The sequence below is a fragment of the Jatropha curcas genome, chromosome 4, assembly GCF_041381405.1.
Source record: "Jatropha curcas cultivar XTBG-Jc1 chromosome 4, XTBG_Jcur_1.0, whole genome shotgun sequence".
In the NCBI taxonomy this organism is placed as follows: Eukaryota; Viridiplantae; Streptophyta; class Magnoliopsida; order Malpighiales; family Euphorbiaceae; genus Jatropha; species Jatropha curcas.
Window position 1 is genome coordinate 23,396,068 of NC_143154.1, and position 26,456 is coordinate 23,422,523.

Sequence of the window (26,456 nt, forward strand, 5' to 3'; positions counted from 1 at the left end):
ATTAAGAAAGTTAGTTAAATTAAGTTTTCTCCCTAAAATACCCTTCATTTATTGCCTACTTGCATCATTTGGGCATCACTTTCAACCTTCTTTATTAACTCCATTTAACTTCGTTAGAACAGGGACGTTTTACATAATAAGTGGACAAAAACGAAAAAAATTTTGGAGTCAAATTAAAGGCCAAAATTTTGAACTTATTCATTGAAAGCCACAAATTTTGAAAATTTTTGGCTAAGATAAAGGAGGAAAAACTAAAATTTTGGCTCTAACTTGTTTAAATTTAAATAAATTTTCAATTCAAATTCAAAATTAAAAGCAAAATTTTGGTTTCTCCAAATTGAAATGAAATTCAAAAAGTAGTGCCCAAATGCAATACATTGCGGCCAAAATGAAATAGAATTTGGAGTCAATTTTTTTGATTTTATAGTCAGACTATTCGACTTCAAAACATTGGCCACATATAAATGGAATCATAGTTAATGATCTGATTCAAGGAAAATCTATTAGCTTCTCCATAACATCCAAATCGGTCACACCATATCTAAAAATTCCCACTATTTTGCATCCTCCAAACTTGAATCCTATACATAATGAAGCAGAAATAGCTATAGTTGTCTATAATATGAGTGACCCCCAAAATTTTGTTCAAAGCAATGTGAGACGAGAGAACAGAAGGAAAAATGTAGCTGATGATGTCAAAATCTCTGTGAGCACCATGCTTCTATCTGAATTTGAATATGGTCAGTTGAACGTGCACAGTTATGAAAAAGTTGACAATCGCTTTTGGCATCTGTATGAAGACAATTTATAAGATATGGTGAAATGCAAGGATAAATCCTAAAGGTAACTCTAATGGCTTTAAACGTCCTTGGAACAAGGGTAGAAAGAGTGCATATCTCAGCTGATAGGACAAAGGAAATACCCCTCACAAGGCGCATGACTATTAGCGCCTTGGATATTGAATTGGGTGCTTGTGCTTCATATGTCCATAAACGAATCAAAGATGGCGATATCAAGCCTCATTCAAATGCAATAAAACCATTGTTGAAAAATGATAACAAAATTTCAATGATTAATTTTTGCATTTCAATGATAGATGAAATTGCTCAACCCTCTTTCAATGGAATGCATTATATTTTTCATATAGATGAAAAATGGTTCTACTTGACCAAAGCAGCTCAGAGATACTACCTAACAGCTGGTGAAGAAGCACCATTGAGAAAATGTAAAAGCAAGAAGTTTATACCGAAAATAATGTTCTTTGCTGGTGCCGCACAACCCTGGTTTAACACAAATTCACATGTGTTGTTTGATGGCAAGATTGATGTATGGCCCTTCAATAATAAAAAATGTGCGAAATGGAATAATAAGAATCGTGAAGTTGGGACTCTTGAGACAAAGCCTATGCTGTTAATTACGAAAGCAGTAATACGTGAGGTTCCTATAACTAAACTTTTGCCCACAATCAAAGAAAAGTGGCCACAATTAGATGGTTCATCAACTATCTTCACACAGCAAGACAATGCCAAGCCACATATTTACGTTCACTATATCAAATTTGTAGAAGCTGCTAGGGACCTTGGTATGGATATACGTTTGTCGTGCCAACCACCAAATAGTCCTAATTTAAATGTGCTTAACCTAGGTTTTTTAGAGCCATTAATTCGATAAAGGACAAGAAAGCTCCAAACACGGTGGGTGAACTTATTGATGCTGTTATTCAGTCATATAATGACTTCTTTGCTATTTCAATGAATATGGTTTTTCTAACTTTGCATACATGCATGGTTGACATTATGAAGTGCAATGGTGGAAACAATTATCGTATCAGACATATGTCTAAAGATAAATCGCTTAGGAATGACAAGTTACCAACTACAATTGAAGTTGATTCATAGTTAGTGAAGGATGTAGCGAGTCTTGTTAACCATCCAATTGTAAATTTTTTTTAGGATTGATATTACTCTGAACTTATGTCTTTAAATGGTTAGCTATATTTAGTTTTAAGAGTTTATTCATTAAATATGCATTTTTGATTTTTTTTTTTCAGTTTTTGCCCAAGTTTCTTTAATCTGATCTAAATTAATGACATTAACTCTCTTCTCGATTTGTAATTTTGTTATCTTATCTTTTCAATTTATATTCATATATTTACGCGTTCCTAAAAATTACTTGACCTATTGTATTTAGCCTCTTAACAAGACCTAATTTGAAAGTGAGTACTAAAATTCGAGTTTTAGTGTGAGTTTGAATGCATAATATTTTAAAAAAAGTGCACACTCTAGCAAAATATGTGACAACTTCACATTTTGAAAAGTGCACAAATAATAACAATAAAGCTACAACGTGGCTAACAAAAGAGTACAACCATTATAAGAATTTGTAAAAGTGCACAACTAAGAATAACAATGCCACAAAATGGCTTATAGAAGCGCGCAACTAGTAATTAAAAGGCCACAACGTAGCCTACAAAATTTCAAAACCGTTAACTAACACAGAAAATAAACAACCATTGAAAAAGTGTTCAAGTATTAAAAACATGGCCACAAAATGGCTTACAAAAGTGCACAACGAATAATTAAAAGGCCATAAAGTGGCTTACAGAAGTTTAGAATCGTTAACTAACACAGAGAAACAAACCATTGAAAAAGTGCACAGATACTAAAAATATGGCTGCAAAATGGCTTACAAAAGCGCACAATAATTAATTAAATAGCTACAAAGTGGCTTACAGAAGTTCACAGCCATTAACTAACATAAAGAACAAAAAAAAACTATAGAAAAAGTGCATAAGTACTAAAAATAAAAGGCCACTAAGTGAATTACAAAAAAATAAAAAATAATCAGAAAGTACACAATTACTATCTATAAAAGTCTACATTAACCTATTTATTGTCACAATTTTTACCTAGATCAGCATTAATAGCAACAAGTGTGTCCTCCATAATTTTTCCTACTGAGTCATTTATCTCATCACTTGCAAAAGGGTCTTGAGAGTCAATAAACTTCCCTCTTATCCATGGTTCTTGTGTAAGAGGGTGGGTCTCATTTGAGTCTACGGGTGCTTGATGATTACTACCTTTGGACGCATCTTTACTTTTTTAGCCACTTTCTTCTCCAATAGGTGTTTCAGGAATCTCAGAATACTAACTCGTTCCTTAGTGAAACTGCCTCAAATCAACAATAAAAGATTGCAGTTTTTCAATTTTGCATATTTTTTTATGTTTACTCAATGTTTTTATCTATCTTTTCCACCAATGTTGCCAAAAGAGTAGTAATTACATCCAATTTTTTCAAAATCTCAACATTATTCTCTGCAACGGAAGGCATTCTTCCAGCCTTTCTTGGAAAAGTAGCTGGCTCCTTTAGTGTACAATTTCATCTTTGGATCCCCACTCCAAAACATCGGCTTTGGCCACAAACTTCAAGAGTGTCCACCCCCTATCCCTTGACTTCACTATATTTCAATTTTTCAGATATTAGGCATTAATCATATCAGACTGCTTGATTTTCTCTCTTTTCTCTCCTCCCATATCAACATTACTATCAATAATGCACCTGGATATTAACCTAGCATATAACAACTATACAAAAATTTTCCTATTCTTATACTTTTCAGCAATTATAATTTTGTGGATGGTAGCTATATTTTGCAATTATAACTGATGCTACATCCAATTTTTCTCTAAGAATTATATGCCACAAAACCACAACTTCATCATTTGTGACATTGTCCTTACTTCCATTTTTGGGTAATATATTTTTGGCCATAATTAGATGTATCAATCTAGGTATAACATTTATTTCATTTGCCACAGTTTCTTTATTATCCTCAAATAACGCAGTCTTATTAAATCCTGCGACATCGTCTGCGAATGCTTTATCATCAGTAGTAAAAAGACATTCAAATCCAAGTATTGGGATATTTGCAACTTTTTGTAAAGTAGACTCATTATTCTAACTTCTACACCCTTTACTACCAAAACTAAATCAATCTTAATCCCCTCAGCAGTTTTATGCTCTTCCACAAAAAAGCTTGCATAAAATAGTCTAACTAGCCTAACATAAACTTGATTATCTAAAGACACAAACAACTTCATTTCAACAGAAAAAATGTCTAAATTTAATCCAACTTTCTTCAAATCCTCGAAATCTACATTTTTTTCACCTACACCTTTTTTGTTCATTATAACTTGATTATAAAAATCTGCCCTATCCTTAGAAATGAACCCATACGTTTCCATGAAAAATGCATTGTTCCCATCATTGTCTGATTTAGATTGTTCTTCCTCTGTCTCATTTGTCTCAGACTCCTCAACAATCCTTTTTCTTTTCTTATGAGGTGGCTTTCTGGGGGTTGGATTTTTCCTATGTTTGGAAGGTCATTTTTTGGTTTTGGCCATTTCTTTTGGGATGGGATAAGAGAGAGGGATTTTAAGGCTAACCCTTTCCCATGAGTCCCCTTTTTTTTCTTTTTGGAAGGCAAAATAGTCGCTGCCGTTTTTCTCAAATCTTTCATGACTTTTGTTTTTCGTTCAACTGGATTCGAACTCTCTTCCTTATCAGTCACCATTTTTTATTGTTTAGAAGTAATGCTTGCCTTCTTGTTCTTCGTCGACATTTATACAAGTCATCGGCGCTAATTGAACCGTCGCTTAGTGGCGGTTACAGGAGGGAGAGGGTGAATTTTAGGGATTTTAAAAGAATGATTTCTATCAAAAATCTTGGTTTCTCCCTTTTTGAATAATCAAAATACACCTGCACCTTTAAAAACAAAACGTGGCCGTTTTAAAAACTTAACTAAGTATAACATACATTCGTTCCTAACAATAAAGGTTGTGGCCAAATTTACAATGATAAAAGTGGACATATATTCATCAAACATACAAGTAAGAGTTAACTATGTATTTATGTGGCCAAATTTATAAAAACGACCACTGTTATTATAAAATGAAATGAAAAAGTGAGTTGATAACTTGTCCTTTGAAACACGCGTGCGTTAAATGCTAAGAATATTTATGTCTCACTTTCCTTGATCATTGAGCTTCAATCTTAAAAGAACACATATACTCAAAAGGCTTTCTAGTCTTTTTAACTTGGCTTGCATCCCAAAGTTACTATTTAGAGTAACTTTCTCTATATAAAAAATACACCCAATAAGGAATTTTCTTTATTTAAAGAAAATTTCCTTTTGTCCCTCTGTTTTCTTTATTTAAAGAAAATTTCCTTTTTATGTGTATTTTTTATATAGAGAAAGTTACTCTGAATAATAATTTGAAAATTTTTTATTTTTTAAAAAAAATATTTGAATATACTACATCATTTCTTTTTTTGAGTATTAGAGGATGGGATCCTAATTCATTTCTTATATAAAATTTTTCTATTAGGGAAAAAACCATATTCATTAGCCAAAAGTTAAGCCTTTTCGGCAAGTACAATAGGAATAATACTCATTAGTACTTCTTTCATCCAAAGCAGTATTTGTCATTCAACATCAACCTACAACTCAAAGCCAAGAGCAACAATGTGATGTGCAACTCTATTTCCTTCCCTAAAACAATGGAAAATGCAGAACTTAAGAAAAGAAGTGGTTAGATCATGTAAATTCAATAAACTGGATCCCCATTCAAAAGCTGGATATTTAGAATATTCCGCACCACCAACAAACAATCAAGCTCTAACACAACCTTTGTAAAGTTCAAATTTGTAGCGATCATCAATGCAAAAATAACAGCCTCTGTCTCCGCTTCTTCAGGATTCAATGCCGACAAAACACTCTTCACCCCCAATGATATTACTTCCCCACTATGATCTCTGACTACAAAACCCAGTGAACATATTTGCTCACCATTAAGCTGTCGTAATGACGCATCGGAATTAACTTTTATAAAACCAACCTGTGGTGGGCACCAAGGAATTGAGTTGTGATCAACTATTGTACTAATTATTACCGCTTGCGACATCTGGGACATTTGATACTCCTGCAAAGTTTTTACAACAGTATAAACCACTTGACTAAAATCCAGCCACACCTGCCAAAAATGCCAGATGTTTCGACTAAACCAAACTGACCACCACAACATCAGTATCAACACCATCTCCTCCCTCAGCAATTGTTGTGACAAATGGTGAAGTCAACATGTGAGTGAAACTTATGAAATATGCATAGATAGCCTCGAAGGTGAGCAGTAAAATACATTTCTAGTTTCATGGCACCTTAGAAAAACATGTTCATTGTCTTCCACCTCTAATCCACACCTGCCACAAACAGGGTCACATTCCACACCTCTTCTAGAAAGGTTCACCTTAGTAACGAGTATATTTTATTAAGAACTCTATATGCAAAGTGCTTAACTTTAGATGGGAGCTTCGTTCTCCAAATTACCTTAGAGAGAGAAATTATTTAATAATGCAAAGAAGATGTCCCAACTTTATTACGCTATTGGCACTTCATGGCACATCGATGGGCTGATTTTATCGTAAATGATCCATCCTTAGTAAGATTCCAAATTAGCATATCCCTATCTCTACAATATGACAATGGTAGAGCCAAAATTTAGGATGCTTCAAAAGGGATAAAAATATCATTCATAAGATTAAAGTCCCAAGATCTTGAATCAAACAAAAAACAGATCACTTATTGTGGCATCTTTTTCCAAAATCTTAACTAGAGACCAAACCTTGAATTCGTTTTGCTTCGGCAACCACCCATCCTTCCAGATCTTAATGGTTCGGCCATCACCTATCAACGATCTTATAACTTTCTTAATGATCCAATGTGCTTTCAACAGGCTTCTCCAAGCATAACTAGGTTTATACCCAAGTTCAGCTTTTATGAAATTTTTTTGTCGGTAGTACCTAGCTTTAAACACACGAGCAAATAAAGACGTCTCATTTGTAGCTAGACGCGAGCAGTTCTTTGTAAGGAAAGCTAAATTAAAAGTATGCAGATCTTGAAAACCTAGTCCATTTTTTGATTTTGGCTTGGATGAAGAACGCCATGAAGCCCAATGTATCTTTCTTTCCTCTTCCTTCTGGCCCCACCAAAATCTGGCCATAAGAGTTTTCAATATAATCACAAATATTATTTAGAAATAAAAAACAACTCATCAAATATGCAGGAATTGCTTGGATAACCCTCTTTAATAAGATCTCAGTGCTTGCGTTAGAAAGGGACTTGTCTTTCCACCACTTCGAGTTTTTTGCAACTCTATCGATCGAACTGCTAAACGTCTCCTTTTTTTTTCCCAATCATGGTAGGTAGACCGAGATATCTTTGATGCTCGAAAACTCCAATAACACTCAATGCTACACAAATTACTTCCCTTTGAGATTCTGGCACTTGTCTACTAAATGAAATTGCCGACTTATCTAGATTAATTTTTTAACCTAAAGCTTTCTCATACATTGGTAAAAGCTCCTTAACAGTATTTTCTTCAGGAAGAGTAACACAGCCAAATATAATGGAATCATCTACAAAGAAAAGATGAGTAATCGATGGAGCAGCCCTACGAACCTTAACGTCATGCACATGGTTAGAAATTTCAACTTTACATACTAAAGACGAAAATGCCTTAGTATAGAATAAAAAAAGATATATGGATAAGGGGTCCCATTGTCTTAGTCCTTTGGACAGAAAGAATTTATGTTTAGGCTCACCATTTACTAACAAAGAATAAAAAACTGACGAAACATAAGACATGATTAAATTCACAAGAGATTCAGTGAAACCAAGTCATAACAAGACATATTTAAGAAAATGCCACTCTACCCTGTCATACGCTTTTCTCATATCCAATTTGAGTGCAAATTGACCTTTCCTAGACTTAGAACCAATTTTCATATAATGGAAAATTTCAAAAAGCAATAAGCGCATTATCAGTGATAAACCGACTAAGAATGAAAGTCGATTGAGAAACATGAAAAATAGAATGTAAATAAAGCTTTAGCCTATTAGCTATTACTTTTGTAATTATTTTAAAGAGCACATTACAGAAACTAATAGGCCTGAAATCCTTAGTATGCCTAGGTGAAGGTATCTTCAGAATGAGAGTTATAAAGGTATTATTTATCGACTGTGGATTAACTCTAAAATTTAACACATCAAGCAAGACCCGACTAACAGAAGGACCTAAGAAATGCCAAATTTTTTGATAAAAAAGATGTGATATACCATTAGGACCTGGTGCTTTTGAAGGATGCGTTTGACAAAGAGCAACAGAAATCTCTTCTAACGTATAAGGGTGACAGGGATCGTCATTCATATCTACAGTAACTTTTAGCCCTATGGAATTCAACACTTCACCATAATCTAATGGACCAGTAATTACAAATAGATTTCTAAAGTAGTCTATCATAACTCTAAATATTGCCCTTTCTTCACTATGCCAAACCCCACTATCATCCACAATACACTCTATTGCATTTATTTCGCTCTACTTGTGGCTTTTCTATGGAAGAAATTAGTGCTGCAATCCCGTTCTTCTCACCATTGCACTCTTGCCCTTTGTCTCCACATTATCTCCTCCCTTTTCGAGAGCTCATCTAGCTTGCTTTCTACTTCTTTCTGTTGTGCAACATTATCTCCACTCTGAGGCAAAAACTAAACATAATTGAGAAACACATAACACTCCGCCATTTGCCTGTTGACGAAACCAAAATAGTGCCTCTCCCACTTTTTTAATGCAACAACATAAAAATGGAGTTTATTTGTAATATTATTCTAATTCATATCAGAATCATCAGGATTCCAAGAATTTTAAACCATAACAATACACAAGTAGGGTCCCTAAGCCATATATGCTCAAAATGGAAAACATAACCTTTCTTCTTATTTTTCCTCATCTCTCTATTTTCGAATAATAAATTAAGAGGGAGTGATCCAAACCAATAGGCGACGAGTGGAGAACAAAGGCTTCTGGAAAAATATTCAACCAATCTTTAGTGGCCACAAACCTGTCAAGTCTTTCTTGAACATTAGCATTATTAGTTTGATTATTAGACCATGTGAATCTATATCCTTCAAATCCCAAACCTCGTATAATAACTTTATTTCTAATTCGAACAAACTCATCATATAATAACTTTATTTCACAAAGAAAAACAAACTTAGGAACTTGTTGTTTTAGAAGCTTCTTAAGATGATGAATCGCAGGTTGGTTCTCAAGCCCCCTGCAATTCCATACTAACAAACTCATGATTAGTGGCAGGGTTGCCCTCCAGCCTCTGCCAGTACAGTTTGGTCACCCACAGCAATATCCATAGCTTGAAATATGATTTCTTTTAGACTTCGCTACATCATCATTATCTATATTAAAAACCACAGACACAACAGTACTTTTGCTCCCTAAGACCATCCTAAAAGCAGAATTCACATTTTTGGCTTGCCTTGCCTTTTTCTCCCAAGAATGCAGTAGATCGGGCGTCTACTTGCGGGCCTTCAACTATCTTCTTATTTGTAGTATTAACCTTTTAATTGTTAATTTGAACAAGTAGCTGGTCGACTTAAGAATCACCCACCTCTCCCTCTACAACAATTCTCCTTCTGTTACCTGTACTTTTCACCAGTAGCCCCACTTGCTAAATTATTAACTCTTCGCTCCCTACCTAAATGCATTTTACCTCCAATATCCACAGGCTTAAAGATGAGTTTCCTCTTAACCCCTATTTCAACATCAAAATTTACACTGCTCCTAAGAAATTTACGTTGGGGGAAGGCTTTCAACTCTTCTCCTTATGCAAAAGAAACATTCTCACAATCGTCATCTTCAATCAACTCATAGTGTTATATATGGCCGCACAGTACCACAAAGATAACAAAATAGTGGCAAATTTTCATATTAAAAGGGAAACCTCAACTCCTTCCCATGAAAACGTAGAAGAGTTCCCCGTAAAAGTAGTCGAGAATGATCCAGATTAACTCTGAATCGCATAAGCTTGGCTCCAGCTACATTTCCATCATACCATAATAGAAAATCCCCCAATGTCTCGCTAATAGAGACAGTAATAGTTTCTTTCATAAGATCAACGGGTACGTCATAAGCTCTTACCCATATCGGATTATGTACAAAATCTAGTTCCGACGATTGCTCTAAACCTAAAACTTCCTTTAATACTATAATGTGTTCTTCAAAATGATTGCTCCATAACCATCTGAAGATCCTGCCAATGGTAGAACTGGAAGAGGAACACATTCTTACACCACTCCCTTATTGTAATACCGTGTTTGGGACGCCACACTTTTTCATTGTTTCCACTAGGGCAAATTTATTAACAACCCTATCTGACCATAAATGTCCCACTAGACAAAGCTTGGCCTGTGACGGTCTAAAATCATCAATAAAGTTCAACACATCCACCACGACAACCTCCACATTTCTTAGATCTTGAGGTTCCTTTCGATCCAGATGCAACTGCAAGTCCACAGCAGATTAGAACATGCAGAAAGTAGAGCCTAAAATCCCTACAGACACGATTACGATGGCAAAGGGAAACAACATAAGAAGAACAATAAAAAAATATAAACCAATTTAACGAGAAAAGATGAAGCGAAACTGAAAACAAAGATAAATGAAAAACTAGAGAGGAAGAAAACGAAAAACAAAAAGACAAAGACTTCCTTTTAGAAGAACATGATCGTAAGAAGCAAGAACCCTAGCCTCCATAGAGGAAACCCTATTCTCCCCTAAACAGAGAATTTGAGTAAGTATATATATAAAGTACCCATTTTTTATCAACTAATTTATTCTATTTAGTATTTATTTTTCTTTTAGAAATTCTAAATTTTATAAGATAATTAGGCTTTTGAAAATTTTTATATTTTTTTAAAAAATTATTTTTTAAATAAATATTTGAATATTTTAAATTATTCGTTAGCCAAACTTATACAACAAGAGGGATAATGTAACACCCTCCGCCCAGTTTCGTGAGACCCGACGACGGATGTCACATTCGGTGCCAGAGACACCGTCTTAACTTAACATACAAATCATAAAATTAGATTATGAATTAGAAGTAATTGAGTATTCACAAGTTTAGTGAGTAATATGTTTTTTTTTATATATAGATAATCATTTCATTTCGTTTTCATCTCTTTTTTTTTTTTTTTTGAAAAATAGATTGGGAAAAATCCTTTAGAAATATTGTAAGAATTTTCCTTTAAAAACTGAGCTCGCCAAACATGTGAATACAAAACACTCCCAATTAAACTCCACACTCCCAACATCTCCAAACTCCCAATTAATATTCATCAATTAATTGCATTCAATATATATATAAAGTCTTAATAAACTAATCATACCAACTCTCTTGAAATATTTCATATTCAATCATTTAATGAATCTTATGCTTATCTCCGAATATATACACCAACATAATTGCTAATTACATGCTTAAATTATAATTCAAATAGCACAATCTCCGAAAATATAATACTTATACATGCCATAATTCTTAATTACATAAATCTCAATCTACTACTACCACAATAGTCACTTCTGCTCTGATGCTACTCTTCTAGTTTTCAAGCAGCAACCACAGTCTTTAACCTGCGCGTGATAAAAATCAACACGTTGAGTATAAAACTCAGTAGTGCTCATAATTCACATACTTACTAAAGTTGCGATGACAACTTACTTAAAGCACAAATTACATAAAATCATTAAATTTCAACATACATTTACATTTATAGCAAAAGAAATATCAAATAAACTATTAATTAATAACATAAAGAATTTAATTCTTTCAACTCATAAATTCATTACTTGCACATTTATTATACCAATACATATACTATTTATTTTTAAAACCATGTACCGGAATATCATGCTTTGAAAATTCATTTGATAACATAATCATTAATTTCCATAGTAAGTTACTAAAATAAGATGATCTCATTCGTTTAATTGTCTTACAAATATTTGCCAAGGGGCTCGCATACACTTAGGAGAAAGAGAATATAAGTAGATTTGATCGTGGCCTATGTTAGCGCCACCCGCATCACACAATCGTGGCATATGAAAGCGCCACCCCCATCACACAATCGTGGCCTATGAAAGCACCACCTCCATCACACAAATAAGCGCGTCCGCCTATTTATAAGGGCTGATAACCCTAGCATATGATCATAGCTTCTTATCATAATGGCATCAAAATGCCGAGCATGCTCATCATACATAATAAAATCAAATCTCGCATCAAATTCACGCCAAGTATATTAGAGCCCAAAATCCTTATTTTAATTCTTAATTCATAATACTTCTCATAAAACTTGTCTTATTCTTTAGTCTTCTTAAATTCATAATGTAAGCTTACTGTAGAATATAAGTAACTCATGAAAATTTCTTACTTAAACATAATTACTTAACATAGAAACTTTCTTATCATAGGAAATCATATTTGTAAGCTTACTATTGAACTTAAGTGACTCATGAAAACTTCATACTTCAACATAATTCCTTAATATAGGAAATTTCTCATAAATTTCTTTTCTTTTAAAACTTTCTTAAAGTCATAATGACATTTATCATAAGAAACTTCTTATCATATAAAATCATACTTTCCTTATTCAAAATTCAAAGCACATACACCTTAATACCCTTTTTTTAAAAAAACTCTAAACATATGAAAATTATCAAAATAATCATACTTATGTCATATATATATATAGATAGCATACCATACAAAAAAAATAATTAAGTAAGCCTTACCACCCTAGAGTGGTTTGGCCTCTTAATGAAAACCAAGGGGAGGAATTTCCTTCTCCAACCAAGCATACTAACATAACTCTTATGCACCAAGGTATCCATTTCTATCCTCATAATGCATTATCTAAACTAATTCCACACTTTATAAAATTTCCAATAATTTTTCCCATTTATATCCATTTAAACATATCCACAATAACACTTTTCAAACTTATATCTTATTTTTGTCAAATAAATCCTCAAACATACAAATCATCAAGAGAACCTCATCACACATGATTCATACATACATTTATCCAAATAAACCCATGATTCAAGGCATAGGAAATTTCTAGCATTAAAATACCCTTGACCTGTGTTTTTAAGACATAACTTGAGTTATAGATCTCCAAATTGTATGAAATTAGATTCATTAGAAAGCTAAGACAAAATGATACAAATGTTATGAAGGGACCATAGCCTAGATCAATGTGTAAGATGGTAAACAGAAGCTAGGAACACAGACCAATAGTTCAGACCCGATTCAGCAGAACTAAGTCCAATGTTTATTAAATTCCTACTTAACCAAACACTCAAATTAAACCAATCCAAAACCAGAGAAGTCTCAAGACACAGGGCATCAACTCTCATGAAGAACTCAGAATATAATCTTGTCATTATAGTGGTCAAAATTGGCACTCAATTTAGTGATGCATGTGGCCCGACATAACAGAGTCGGTTTGGGTGTTTTAGCCATAAGTTGAGCTCTATATCTCCAAATTGGACACAAGAGGATGGGTTGGAAAGCTAAGAAGTAGACCTACAACTTTCATGAAGGACTCAGATACAAATGGGAAGTAGAAAGGATTGAAAAACAGTCCTTAATCTCACCCAATAACACATTATCCCAAATTCAGGTTACTTTAACCATGAAAAGAACATGAAAGACATAGATACAAGGTAGAGGTTTCTACCACATATTAAATACTCATCAAACATCACCCAAGAGCATGCTATTGCAACAAAAGTTCAACAAATCAATCATTTCATACAAAATCCCAAAATATACACATAATAGCATAAAGGCACAAAATCAAAAATTTGAGTAAGGTAAGTGTGTTTATGAACACTAACCTTAAAAATAAGCTTTAGCAAGCTTAAATTAAAACTTTCTAAGCTCTAACTTTGCCTTTCCTCCATGGTAGAGGTTTCCCCAACCTTTGGCTTAAGTAGAGAATCTCCAAATTTCTTGAAAATAATCACCACAAATCACTTCTCAAGCTTAATTCTCTAAGATTAATTACTTAAATCAAGTTGGATGAGGTGAATTTGGTGGATTTAGCAAGTAGAAGTTGAAGAAAAACAAAGAGAAGATGGAGAGGAAGTTGGCGTTGAAGAAAAAGTGGTTGCTCAATTATTGGAGTTGATCTTTATAAAGCAACTAAGGGTGTTTTGGTCTTTTTCCACAATTGGATGGCTAAGATTAAGTCAAAAGTTTTCTCATCTAAAGGCTAAAAATATTCTCCAATTCAATTCCTTCAAAATATTATTTATTTCCACAAATTTCTCAAATTACTCCATCAAAATAATTCCTCAAATTTCCTTAATTAATAAAGCATCATAATTCACTATTTACTAATTATCTAAATTCTCAAAAAATATTCATTACTTACTTTCTACCATACATACTCCAAAAATATTAAAGAAAATATAAAACATATATAGTAATTTTTCCGGACCAAATAATACCGACTTTCGGACCGGTAGTACTATTCACAGACCGGTCGTACTATTTACAGACCGGTAAATCACTATCTATTCATAGTTAATTATACTCAATATCTTTCTCGGATCTAAATAAAATATTATCCCCCTTTCTGTAGCACCATTCATGACTCGATAAAATAATATCATTTTAAGATTCGAAAATTTTGGGGCGTTACAGATAAGCAAGGGCTGGGTGGGCCACTGTCGCTTAACATTTAAATTGGACCCATACAATTAATTAAGGTATGTTCGACTATATTAGTTATTTTAGTAATTATTAGCTTTTAGCTGGTAGCTTTTAAATTAAAAGTGTTTTGTAAAAATAGTTGTTTAATTAGTTGTTTAACTTAAAATGATAAAAATGACATTAGTTGTAGCTTTTAAACTAAAAGTGTTAGGTAAAAATAGTTGTTTAATTAGTTGTTTAACTTAAAATAATAAAATGACATTAGTTGTTTAATTAACTGAATTCGAAGAAAAAACAATGGGTATGTAATTGCCCAAAAAAATTAATTAAAAGCTAGATGCTAAAAGATAAAAGCTTAACATTATAATGTTTAACGTTTCATAAAAAAATCCCTTAACACTTACAAGTTATTATAAAAGAGTTATATTAGCAAATGATACAATAATAGAGATAGAGTTTTAACTTTGTCAAAACGCTACAGAATGTCGTCCAACAGAGCCTTCTATTTCTTTTGTTAGTTTTATATTTTTGGCCCATAATTTAAAATACTATTAGCTCATTATAAGTTCATTAATATATAATTATCATTTTTGTTTTTATAGTTGTTAAACAAGCCCATTAAATGACATGGCCATTTATTTATTTTATTTTATTTTTCATTAACTAATAAAGGCCCAAATTCTCTTCTCTTTCTTTTTCTTCTCCACGCTACGGTTGGTCCTCGCTTTTCTTCTTTGTTCGTTCTTCAAAGTTAACATTCAGAATTTAATGGATGATGTGGATGATAATGACATAGGTGTTCTAATTTATCAAATCCTTTCGACTAAATACATAAATTTACCCTCGAATTTTGTCACTTTAACTTTATAACACTTTCAACTTTTACATTCACCAATTAAACACTTAAACTTATAAAATTCTACTATTGAACACTTCAACTTGTGGAATTATTTTATTGAGCACTTTAATTTGCAAATTAGCTCAATTTAACACATATTTAATAGCTAAAAATATAAAAATTATTATTTCAAAAATTATGCTAATTACACGTGAAATCAAATTTTATATAGAAAAATTAAAAATCCTCAAAACTATTACTATTAGTGTGAAAGATGTATTATATTACCAAAATTTGACAATTCAGGTGCACAATATGTCATTCACAAAGTTCGGGTTACTATAAAGTTAAACATGTAAAATTTATGAGTGAATTTGATTATGCTAACTTCGTAACTTTTTTTTTTTTTTTTTTGAAGATAATAGGATTTCATTACAAAACTTCAAATCAATACAAATATTATAGGAGGATATAACCCATCTTTTGAAGACCAGACATAGAATAAAAATTATAAAATAATTATTGTTCGCTGATCTAATAAGAAATCCTAAGAAAAAATAGAAGGTGAACTTGAAGAAAACAAATAGATCTTCAAAAGTGGTTGATTATATAAATTCTCCGAATCTTCTATACATGGCATAATTATCCACGAATTAGTTACTTATGACGAATACAGAGGATTTGAACTACTAAATCCAATGGAGGAACAGGCTGTACTACCAGACTCCAAAAGATGAAGATCATCATATAATTGAAAAATTCTCCATAAATTGCAACCTATCCAAATAAATCAAACAAATGCAAACAACAAAACAAAACTCCATATAAAATGGGGAGATCATAAACTCCATACAAGATGGAGATAAAACATAAACAGTAGCAAAAACATAAATAACATGAATCTATGCCAGAATAGACATAGATCTGTAATTTATTTAACAAAAAATATAAAAATTTGCAACAAAACTAAAAATATGAGAAGCGGCTATCACAAGAGACAAGAGTCAGCCCCTCCCCATATCTACATGCTGAATTTTGTGATTCAATGGAGAGAAGGGAAAAAAAATTTTAATGGCGAAAGGGAGAGGGGGGTCAACGGTTACAACTCTATGCCAAGACTTGTTTTTCAAAAAACTACTAACTTTGTAACTTCTACTTTCATTATGTTGTAATTATTATTTTCATGTAAACAAGAGTACAGATTTAAAAATTTCTATACTAATACATAATTATTTTTCACCATTAGAGTTAAACTAATTAAACATAAACCATTAAATTTAAAATTGATCAAATGACTTCTTACCTATAGAATGTGTTATCAAAAGAAGAGGATTTGATTTTTTATTATTAAAATATAAAAAACTATTTAATTGTGTAAACTAAAAAAAAGCAATTTCAACACAACTATAATTCTATAAAACATAAAAATTCAAAAATAAATAATTGTATAATACTTCAAATTCAATGCTCAAAATAAATTATTTAAATTTTTATTAAATAATTATAAGTTTCTTATTTTTAAAACATTTATCATGTATCATGAAACTTAAATTATATTATATGTTTTTGATATAATATTTTTTAATTAAAAAATTAAATTATATAACTCTAATGCTTGACTTGTAAATCTTTACCCTTTTATAATATCAAACTATATAAATTAATCTATTTAAATTTTACCTTGTTACTTCTAATTTGTAGTTTAACTAATCTTAATTGTTATCTTAAATTCATTATATTTTTAAAGATAATTCATATTGTATATTTAGTCATAAAAATATTTATTTAATTTTTGAAAATATCAAATTACACATCCATATATATATATATATATATATATATATATATGTAAAATAATTATTATAAAAATAAATTAATATTTAAATTTCAACTTGGTCAATCTTATTTTTGTCGTAAATTCTACTTTACATTGTTCAAAAATAAAATTTTATATACTCATATAGCTTTGTAAATAAAATTTGTTTGGTTTAGAATTCATATAATATAAAGATCCATATATCATAAATTTATAAGCTTAAATTTGTAATTTGAAATATAGAATTTATAGTTAATATATTTTTACAAGTTTCTTAATATAAAAGAAATTTATGCTTATGATAATTACCTATCTTTTATATATGTAAAAACACTCTTATATGATATTTCATATACATAATCCCAATGATAATGAGGAATTTTATTTTTTAAAAAAATTCATGACACTAGAAAGGAAAATGTTTATGTAAATGAAATTTGAATTCTAATATTTTTTTATAGATAATTGTATATTTATCATGAGATTTAGGAATGAGAAAAGAAAATGTTTTTAATTTTTATATTAAAATATTATATATATATATATATATATATATATATATATATATATATATATATGTATTATATATAATAGGTGAGAGGATACAAGACAAATCGGAAGAAAACAAATGATAAAGTTAGAAAATATATAGATAAGAAGCAGATAACATGTCGAGAAATCTATTGCAACATGTTTCTATAAATATCTATCAATACAAAATAATTACTATATGTACAGTAGTAAAAGCCATTGTCTTCATTATATTGTAGTTATTATACACTTTATATAATAAGAGTTAGATTTATGATCTTAGGAATAAAGTTCAACTTAATTTTAATATTAGTATTAGGCCTTTAAGTTTCCTTTCTCTTTTACTATACTAGTTATTTATGACGTGCGTTGTACGTTGACTATACTCGTTATTCGTACTCATTCAATTTTTTATGTTATTGCTCACTTGTTATTTATACTCATTTTTATTTTTAATATTAAATATTGATTATAATTTTTGTCTTATATTATTTAGATTTTTATAATGTTAAAACAAAATTTTATATGTGATTAATGTAAATATAATGGTTAATTAATAAAACAACAGTACGTTTATACACACACTTCAATTAAATTTCTATCGTCATTTATCTAAAATTATAACTGTATATGTATAATTCTATAATTTTACCTAATAAATATGTTTCAATGCATAAATATATAGATGTAATAATAAAATGTTATATATATATTTAAAATTAAAATTTTCAATTATTCGCAATCCAATACACGCACATGTTCATTTTATTTAAAAATAAATTATAAAATGTAAAAATTTTAAAATTTTAAAAGGCCAAATTATATATGTTCTACTTGAAAATGTTTTTTTTTTTTAAATATATATCCAATCAAATTATACAAAAATAAAGAAAAAAAGAATATTATAAAAAATATACTTTCTTCTTTTTTTTAAATCTCTCTCCTTAATAAAATATTTAAAAATAAATTTTAAAAAATAAAATATAAAAATTTCAAATGTCTCATATACATTTATTAAAAATAAATTTTTAAAAAGTTAAAACTTAAAATTTTGAAATACTTAATTATTTATATGTATTTATTTTAAAAATAAGTTTAATAAATTATACCCAATCAACTAATAACATATAATTTTCTAATTGGTCATGACTAAAATTATTTTAGGATATTCAAATTTCATCAATGGCGCTATCGAGAATCTTATTATTACTCTCATATTCTCACTTTTATATATAGTGTAGATATAGATCAACGTGATTTACTTTTCTTCATTTTTATTTTTGATTTTTTTTTCTTTTTTCTCTTTCTTTTATAGCAGCAACTAGCTAGAAACATCTTGTGTCTAGATTGAAATGATTATATATTGATCGAATATAATGACACTTTGGTTTGATGTAATGCAATGTAATTAAGATTCTATTATTATATTTGGTAATTGAGAAAATTTATGAAATGTAATCACCATTTTATTTTTATGTTTATTTATAGATATCTAATGTAACTAGCATAACATCACCACCACCACCATCACGATAAATCACTCCACCACCACCACCACCACCATCATGTTAATCGGTGGTGGCGGTGACGATGGGGCAGTAATGATGATGGTAATGGTAGAGCGGCAACAATGATGGTGGTTGAGGTGGAGCAGTGGTGGTGTTGGTGGCGGTGGCAGAGCGGTGGTGGTGGTTGAGGTGATGATTATGATGGTGGTGGAACGGTGGTTGTGGTGGTGGTGAAGCAGTAGTGTCAAATAACCTTGAATGATAAAGTTTTGATTAGGATGGCTTAATGTACTTGATATTACATTTGATTGATATAATGAACAATACTATATTTTTTTATGTAATAATACTACATCAATTTAAATAATAAAGATTACACATGCAATCTCAATTACATTACACTATTAAAAAAAAAGTCTAACCAAACAGTGTAATCAGTCATGTAATGTAATTCTCACTCCATTCCATGGTTGATTATATCATACCAAACATGGCCTTAAAAAAGATAAGCATATTCATGTGTAAATATTGTGATCACGGTTTAGATTAAGTCCTTACATGCAATCTTCATTAACTAGTACCATTCCTTACCATTCTTTAGAAAGGTGTTCGATGAAAGTATTGAAAAAAGTCTGGTTTCTTATAGTGTAATAGTTAATAGGTATGCAAGGTAAGGAATGGTAAACGAAGCCTTGATTATGTTAATAGAAATGAAGGTGGTGGGCATTGAAATTGACGAACTTTATTGGTAGTTAGGTGCATTTGCTTGTGCTATGATTATAACACAAGGTATAGTGAAGTTGATCCATGCACATATAAAGAAATCGATGAAGAGCAGAGGAGCAGAAAAACGACCATCTTCTTTGTAAATCAAGAGTGGGTGAGATTGAAGGTGGAATACAAAAAATATTTCAGTTGTATTGGCTTTCTTATACCTATACCAGGAACCCAAGTCTACCTCTTTTGGTTGAAGTTCCGATAAATCGGGGTATTCCCTCCATAGCTAAATTTACCTGTATAAGGAAAGATCTCAATCGGCGTAGGGCGAGGGTCAAGCTCCACTGCTGGGCCGATGGAACAAATAGGCGTGGGGAAGAGGAAGAGGGGGGGGAGGGTACGAGCCCTCTCTCGGACCATCCATTCCTTCCCCTGCCGGTGAGGTGCAATGAGATCAAATCACTCGAGCAAATTGAGGTGATAAGAAGAGAAGACTGCTGGCGGGAGATCTCTATTCATTACACCCCCTTGTATAGTAAGGGGAAAACGGAAGTGCGCTCCTGCGCACCAGCTGAAGGAAGGAGCTTTGTTTGGAAGCTTATTATTAGAGAAAGGGGAAAGCCAAAACCTACTCCTAACAAGTTGAATACAAAATAAAAATTTGTTTCAGAGCAATTCAAACTACAAAGGGGCCATATATATAGAATAAATAAGTAGAAAATAAATACTAAACCAACTAAAAATTGTAATTAAAAAATATCTATAAAAAATATTAATCTATATTAATATTTTACAATATTAAATTTATAAGCTTAATTCCAACTACGAATAAAAATAATACAGAAATCAAAACTAAATATAATAAAAATATAAAGAAAATTAAATTATCAATTTCAAAATCTAAGGAACATGGATCAAGACACTACTAGTATCTATATAAACTAGTCATGTGCTTGCGCGATGTGCGGACTGTATAATTTTATATTTTTTAAATTAAATTGAATTTAATTTTCAAGAAAATTATTGTAACTTATATTTATGTTGCTTTAATTTAAATAATTTACTTATTTATTTTCAATTAAAATTATAAGCTTTTTGTTTTTGAAATTCTCAAGTAATGAACTGAAATATTAATTAACACAATTAATCATTATAAGTAAATTATTTTAATTCAATTGATATAGTTAATTAATTAAATTTTTTTCTCTTTAAAATTCTCATATATTCAAATTAGATGAGGTATAAGAATGTTTAATTTTAATGAAATAAAATTTTAGTGAATTGAAATTAATATTTTAATTCTATTTGTTAATGTAACTATACTATTTAATTCATTTTTATTAATTATAGCTCTATTATAACTCCATTAGTTTTTTTATAGATAAAAACTATTTTATACAAAACTCAATATTTATTAAATGCAAAAAATATTAATTATAATGAAATCATCCATTAAATTTATTAGCTTGTAACTCCATCATTTTATAAAAAATTAATTTTTATTAAATGAAAAAAATATTAATTATAATAAAAAAATAAAATATCATATCATCAATTTAATATTCTAATATGTTGCAACATAAGCATTTAAACCTTAAAATATATATATATATGGTTTCTAAAACATTGATGATGATATGACAACATATTAAAATATTAAAATAAGGATGTGACATTTTATTTTATTTTTCATTGTAATTAATATTTTTTTTATGTTTAGTAAATATTAAAATTTTTTTTATTAAATGATGGTAGTTATAAGCTAATTAATAGGATCTAATGGAGTTAACATTTAATAAATATTACTAAATTTTTTTATTAAATAATAGAATTACAAACTTATAGAATCTAATGTAGTTATAATTAATAAACATTAATTAGATAATGGAGTTAGAATAATGTGGTAAACTAATAGAATTTCAATCTATTACACCACAATTAAATCTTTTTATACCTCATTTAATTATAAAAGATTAATAAATTAATAAGCATTTCAATTGAATATATGATAATTTCAAAAAGAAAAAAATAATATTAACTAAACTACAATAATTTATTATAATAATAAATATTTCAGTTTAATGCTTTTAAAAAGAACACATAATTTTACCTTTTATCATTTAATTAAAATTATTTAAATTAAATCAACACAAATACGCGATTACAGGACGAAGTTTAATAGTAATAGTAGTAATAAACTAAGATTACAGGACGAAGTTTAATAGTAATAGTAGTAATAAACTAACAATACAACATAGAAAGTAATTATTAATCAGTAACCACAAAGCTCCATTAATTTCTTCCAAGCAGGACGGCTTGAGATATCTTCCCACCAGCCATTAACCTTCTTCCTCTCTCTCACCAAATGCCCTTTCCCAACTTCATCCACAAGGTATCTAATTGCAGGCATATGGCTTAAATCAGCAAGACTGAAATAATCTCCGGCAAGATATTTGCTCGTCGCCAATCTTTGCTCGTATATGTCTAATACTTCCTCCAGCTTTTGCTCGCAGTTCTGCACTACCTTTGGGTCTCCAGCTTGCCCCATCTGAGGAAAGACGACAAGTTGAAGCACAATATTGTAGACCAGGTCGTTGAAGTTGTGTGCTTCGACTTCAAGCCATTGATCTACTAAAGCTTTATCTTCTAGGGTTTTGCCCAGTAGGTTTGGCCCTCTGTCTGCATATTTGGCTGCATAGTACCTCAAAATTGCCCTCGATTCTACTTGGAAAGTGAATAAAATAAGCACAAACAAGCTACATTGGAATTATTACTATTAGTAGTAATTTTTAGCAACAGAAAAATTAACAGGACCATATGTAAAGTAATAAATAATATATTTTGTAATATTGTAATAATTAATATATTTTATTTTATTAACAATAAAATGAAGATTAAATCAAGTATCAATTGATTAAATCCTTCTATTTAAAAGGATTAAGATGATTAAAATGTGCACATCAATGCATAGATTAGTGATAAATGCATATACGACCTCTAAATTCGAAACTCCCCCAATACTCTAGAAAAAACAAAGCTTATTAAAATATTGCTCAAGATAATATTTTAAAAGTTAAATTATGCAGCTAAAAGGGATCAAACTGAGGGACAGTCAGAGAAAGAAGATCTATGTGGAAATAAAATCACAAAAATCTTGGACCTCTTAATCCACAAATCGCCACCTTAGGCTTTACAAATAGACTTGATTGGCAAAATTAATCCTCACATAATTTATTAGCTTAAAATGAATTTAAATTCAAAGGTTAAAATTTGAAGATTTTAATAAAATATCACATTAGATTCAATTGGAGTGTAATTAAAAAAATTAAATAATAAGTTCTTCAAACAAAAAATAATATGAATGTATATTTAAATCCATACAAATTAATTTTTTGAAAAATGTTATTAATCAATTTATCAATTTTTTTAAAGGAAAAAGTTCAACATATATATATATATATATATAATGAGGGGAGTAATGAAATTATCTATAATAACCCCAGTCTAATTTGAAAACTTTATAACCTTGTCTGATAATTAATAGTATTATAAATATATTAAATTTATGAAAAGATTCGATGTAATTTATAATCTTCATTTCATTTCTTAAAATACTGTGTCTCTAATTTTTCAAAATTATTAATATATAGTTCAAAATTATTAACAAAAATTTATTATTAATATATAATCTTCATTTTAAAATTATTATTAATAAAATTACTTTTATTGATGTAATTTTTATTCTTTTAATAGATATATGTTTTTAAACTTTTATAAAAAAATTATTAGTGATCTTATTTTTCTGTCTACAATGACTAAATCTTATTTCAAATCAAGTATAAAGGAAAATTTTTTCATTTATAATTCACAGTTATAAATTAGCTCTACCTCAGCTGAGATGCTTTATGTGAGAAAACCTGAAAACTACTAATTAGAAGACAATTACAAGAATATGTCATAAACATACAAGTAGAAAAGAAATGGAAAGAAAATATAAGGACTAAGCAATCTTACCAAAAAGTCGAAAATCGCCATCTTCTACCACCGGAACTTGCCCAAACGGCTAGGGTCAAAATCGGAAAATCAGATCAGAAAAACTAAAAAGACAAATTTCCTTGATTTCACATCTCTCTCTCTCTCTCTCTCTCTCTCTATATATATATATATATATAGCGAAAAAAAAAAAAAAAGATGAGTTGGCTCTCTACTTTTTAAATATTCCTATTTTTCTTTTTTTACAAAATTTTGAGCTTTTTTTTCTTTTTACAATTTTTTTGCAAATTCAAGCTTTTGAATTTCTCCTTTTTTTTTTATCTCTCTCTAACCATATATCCACTATATATTGTTTATATTTGTTGTTCTTTTTGTTTCATTAATGCAGGATTATGTGATTTTTTTTTTTTTTTTTTTGCTTTTCTTCCTGGATTGAGTTTTTATTTTGTTGCTATTTTTCTTAAATTGAGTTTTTTTTTAAAAAAATTTTTTGCTATTTTGCTGCCTTCATACTCTTTGATTACAGGCTACTTTAATTATTTTGACTACAGTTTTTAATTATAGGTTGTTTACGTATTAAAAAAATATTACCGGTGACTCACTAAAACATAGATTAAATGTGAGTTTGATTTTCATTGAATACAAAATTTTGTATTCTTTTTATCACCTTTCTTGCCTTTCTATTTATCTTTCTAAATAATAACTATGAATTTAGAAAAGAGTTAAGAGTTAGAAAATATTAGCTTAAAAAATGTAAAATCATGGCTTTGACTTGTGAAATTATAACATTTTATTATTTATGTTATTTAAAAGTTTACTTTACTATTTGCATGTTTTTTATATTGTAGAGATAAAAAATTGGACAATAAAGGGATAAAAGGTTAATTATATACACCTATTTATTTATGTTTAAATTTGGATTTACAGTTAAAAACCATGGATACATATAGTGATATAAATACTAAAATTATTGGGTAATTTATTTCTCAATTTGTTTCCAAACAAAATGAAAACGACTCCGATACAAGAGAATAATTTATTTGTAGCTATGAATTCTCCCAAGTATTTAAAATAATTTCCCTAAAAATGACAGACCTTTACCTAGAGGATAATTTGATGTAGATAAGCATAAGTCGGTTAGGTTTGCTACTATTTTATCTATTTGAAATTATTTCTCTCTATATATATAGATAATTTGACTTTTTTTTAATTGGTATATATTTTTTTTTTCTTTTTTTCTTTTATTTTTTCATTGGATTTTTTTAAGTTTAAAAATTAAATATTTTATCATTAAATAATTAAATTATACAAAATTTTGCTGTATATTATTCACATGGGCATTATTTGAATTGCAGAATTTTATTTATATAGAATTATCTAGAATAAGAAATAGTATTTAAAATTGTTTAAATTATAAACTCTAACTAAAAATTTATTAGGATTGATTGAAGTTTACAATTATTTAAATAAATTAACGAAATTATAATTGATATATAATACGGTAATATAATAAAGTAATCCGCGAAAATAAATCAGTACATTTTATATGTTATAATTACCTATCATTATGAATTATAAATTACAAACTGACAAATTAACCCGCGCAAAGCGCTTGCCTTCATTTAGTCATGTCTAATTTCATGGAATTGAATTCTTAAAATTGAAATCTACAATTTTTTTTTCATTTCAAACACAAAATATGTATTTCTAAATAAATTCCATAAAAAAATTTTATGGAATTCATTTATTGCAAATAAGGGGAGAGAAAAATTAGTAATAATAATAATAATAATAATACCTGTTTGAGAAGGAAGTCAGGATGCTTATGGTCCCCGGATTTGAGATCAAGAGTTATAATTTGAAAATGGAGGTCTTTTTCCAAAAAGCAAGCTAATACCCTTTGTAGGCAAGCAGCCTTTGCAGGGCCATAAACTTTAATTGCCATCTTGGGAACCAAATTGCATTATGGCATCGGATATTGTTTTATAGTGCCAAAACGTCTTATGCTCTATGTAACCCCCAGTAAGACCCCAACCCCCAGTAAGACTTCAACCCCCATTTATGCTCCTGAATGTTTGATGCCCTGTCACTATCAAAAATTACAACCCATCAAATAAAAGGCTAAATCACCAGAAAAGAAAACATAAAAATTTGACGTTTTTGAAAATTTTAGTTAATACTTTTAATTTTATCAATATTACTTTAAATTTACTTTTTCTTGTCAATCAGCTTCCATCCAAAATCTGTTAGTTTGTTGTATATTTGCTTGTTAGTTGGTCTCAAAGAATGCCAGCTCCACATTCACATGGTCATTCATCTTTACTTTTAGAATCTCTACGTTCGAAGATTGTGTTGTTAAGATAATTTTCTTTACATCCCACCACAAATTTGAAAGAATCTGATATGACTTCACAAC

At 29.6% G+C, this 26,456-nt stretch overlaps 2 protein-coding genes across 3 annotated transcripts; one reads left to right on the plus strand and one right to left on the minus strand.

Moving 5' to 3' along the window:
* Positions 1 to 852: 852 nt before the first annotated feature.
* LOC105636177 (uncharacterized) lies at positions 853 to 1,671 on the plus strand. The gene has a single exon (XM_012219376.1). The coding sequence runs from the start codon at positions 853 to 855 to the stop codon at positions 1,669 to 1,671; it is 819 nt and encodes a 272-aa protein (XP_012074766.1).
* A 20,469-nt stretch (positions 1,672 to 22,140) lies between these two features.
* LOC105636135 (glutathione S-transferase F11) lies at positions 22,141 to 26,008 on the minus strand. Of its 2 annotated transcripts, none has more exons than XM_020680104.3 (3): positions 25,839 to 26,008; positions 24,062 to 24,110; positions 22,141 to 22,771 (listed from the first exon to the last, which is right to left on the minus strand). In XM_020680104.3, exons 1-3 carry the CDS (start codon positions 25,983 to 25,985, stop codon positions 22,320 to 22,322), a joined length of 648 nt encoding a protein of 215 aa, XP_020535763.1. In that variant the 5' UTR covers positions 25,986 to 26,008; the 3' UTR covers positions 22,141 to 22,319. The 2 variants fall into 2 exon arrangements, with proteins under 2 accessions (XP_020535763.1, XP_012074702.1); XM_012219312.4 differs by having other exon boundaries at positions 22,141 to 22,768; positions 25,839 to 26,007.
* Between the last annotated feature and the right edge of the window lie 448 nt (positions 26,009 to 26,456).

Bases quoted from the DNA above. Each gene is read 5' to 3' on its own strand.
- LOC105636177 (XM_012219376.1), top strand. From the start codon at position 853: ATGGCTTTAAACGTCCTTGGAACAAGGGTAGAAAGAGTGCATATCTCA.
- LOC105636135 (XM_020680104.3), bottom strand. From the start codon at position 25,985: ATGGCAATTAAAGTTTATGGCCCTGCAAAGGCTGCTTGCCTACAAAGG. The intron at 24,111-25,838 runs GTATTATTATTA...TTTTGACCCTAG, and splicing joins CTGACTTCCTTCTCAAACAG to CCGTTTGGGCAAGTTCCGGT. The intron at 22,772-24,061 runs GTAAGATTGCTT...TCACTTTCCAAG, and splicing joins TGGCGATTTTCGACTTTTTG to TAGAATCGAGGGCAATTTTG.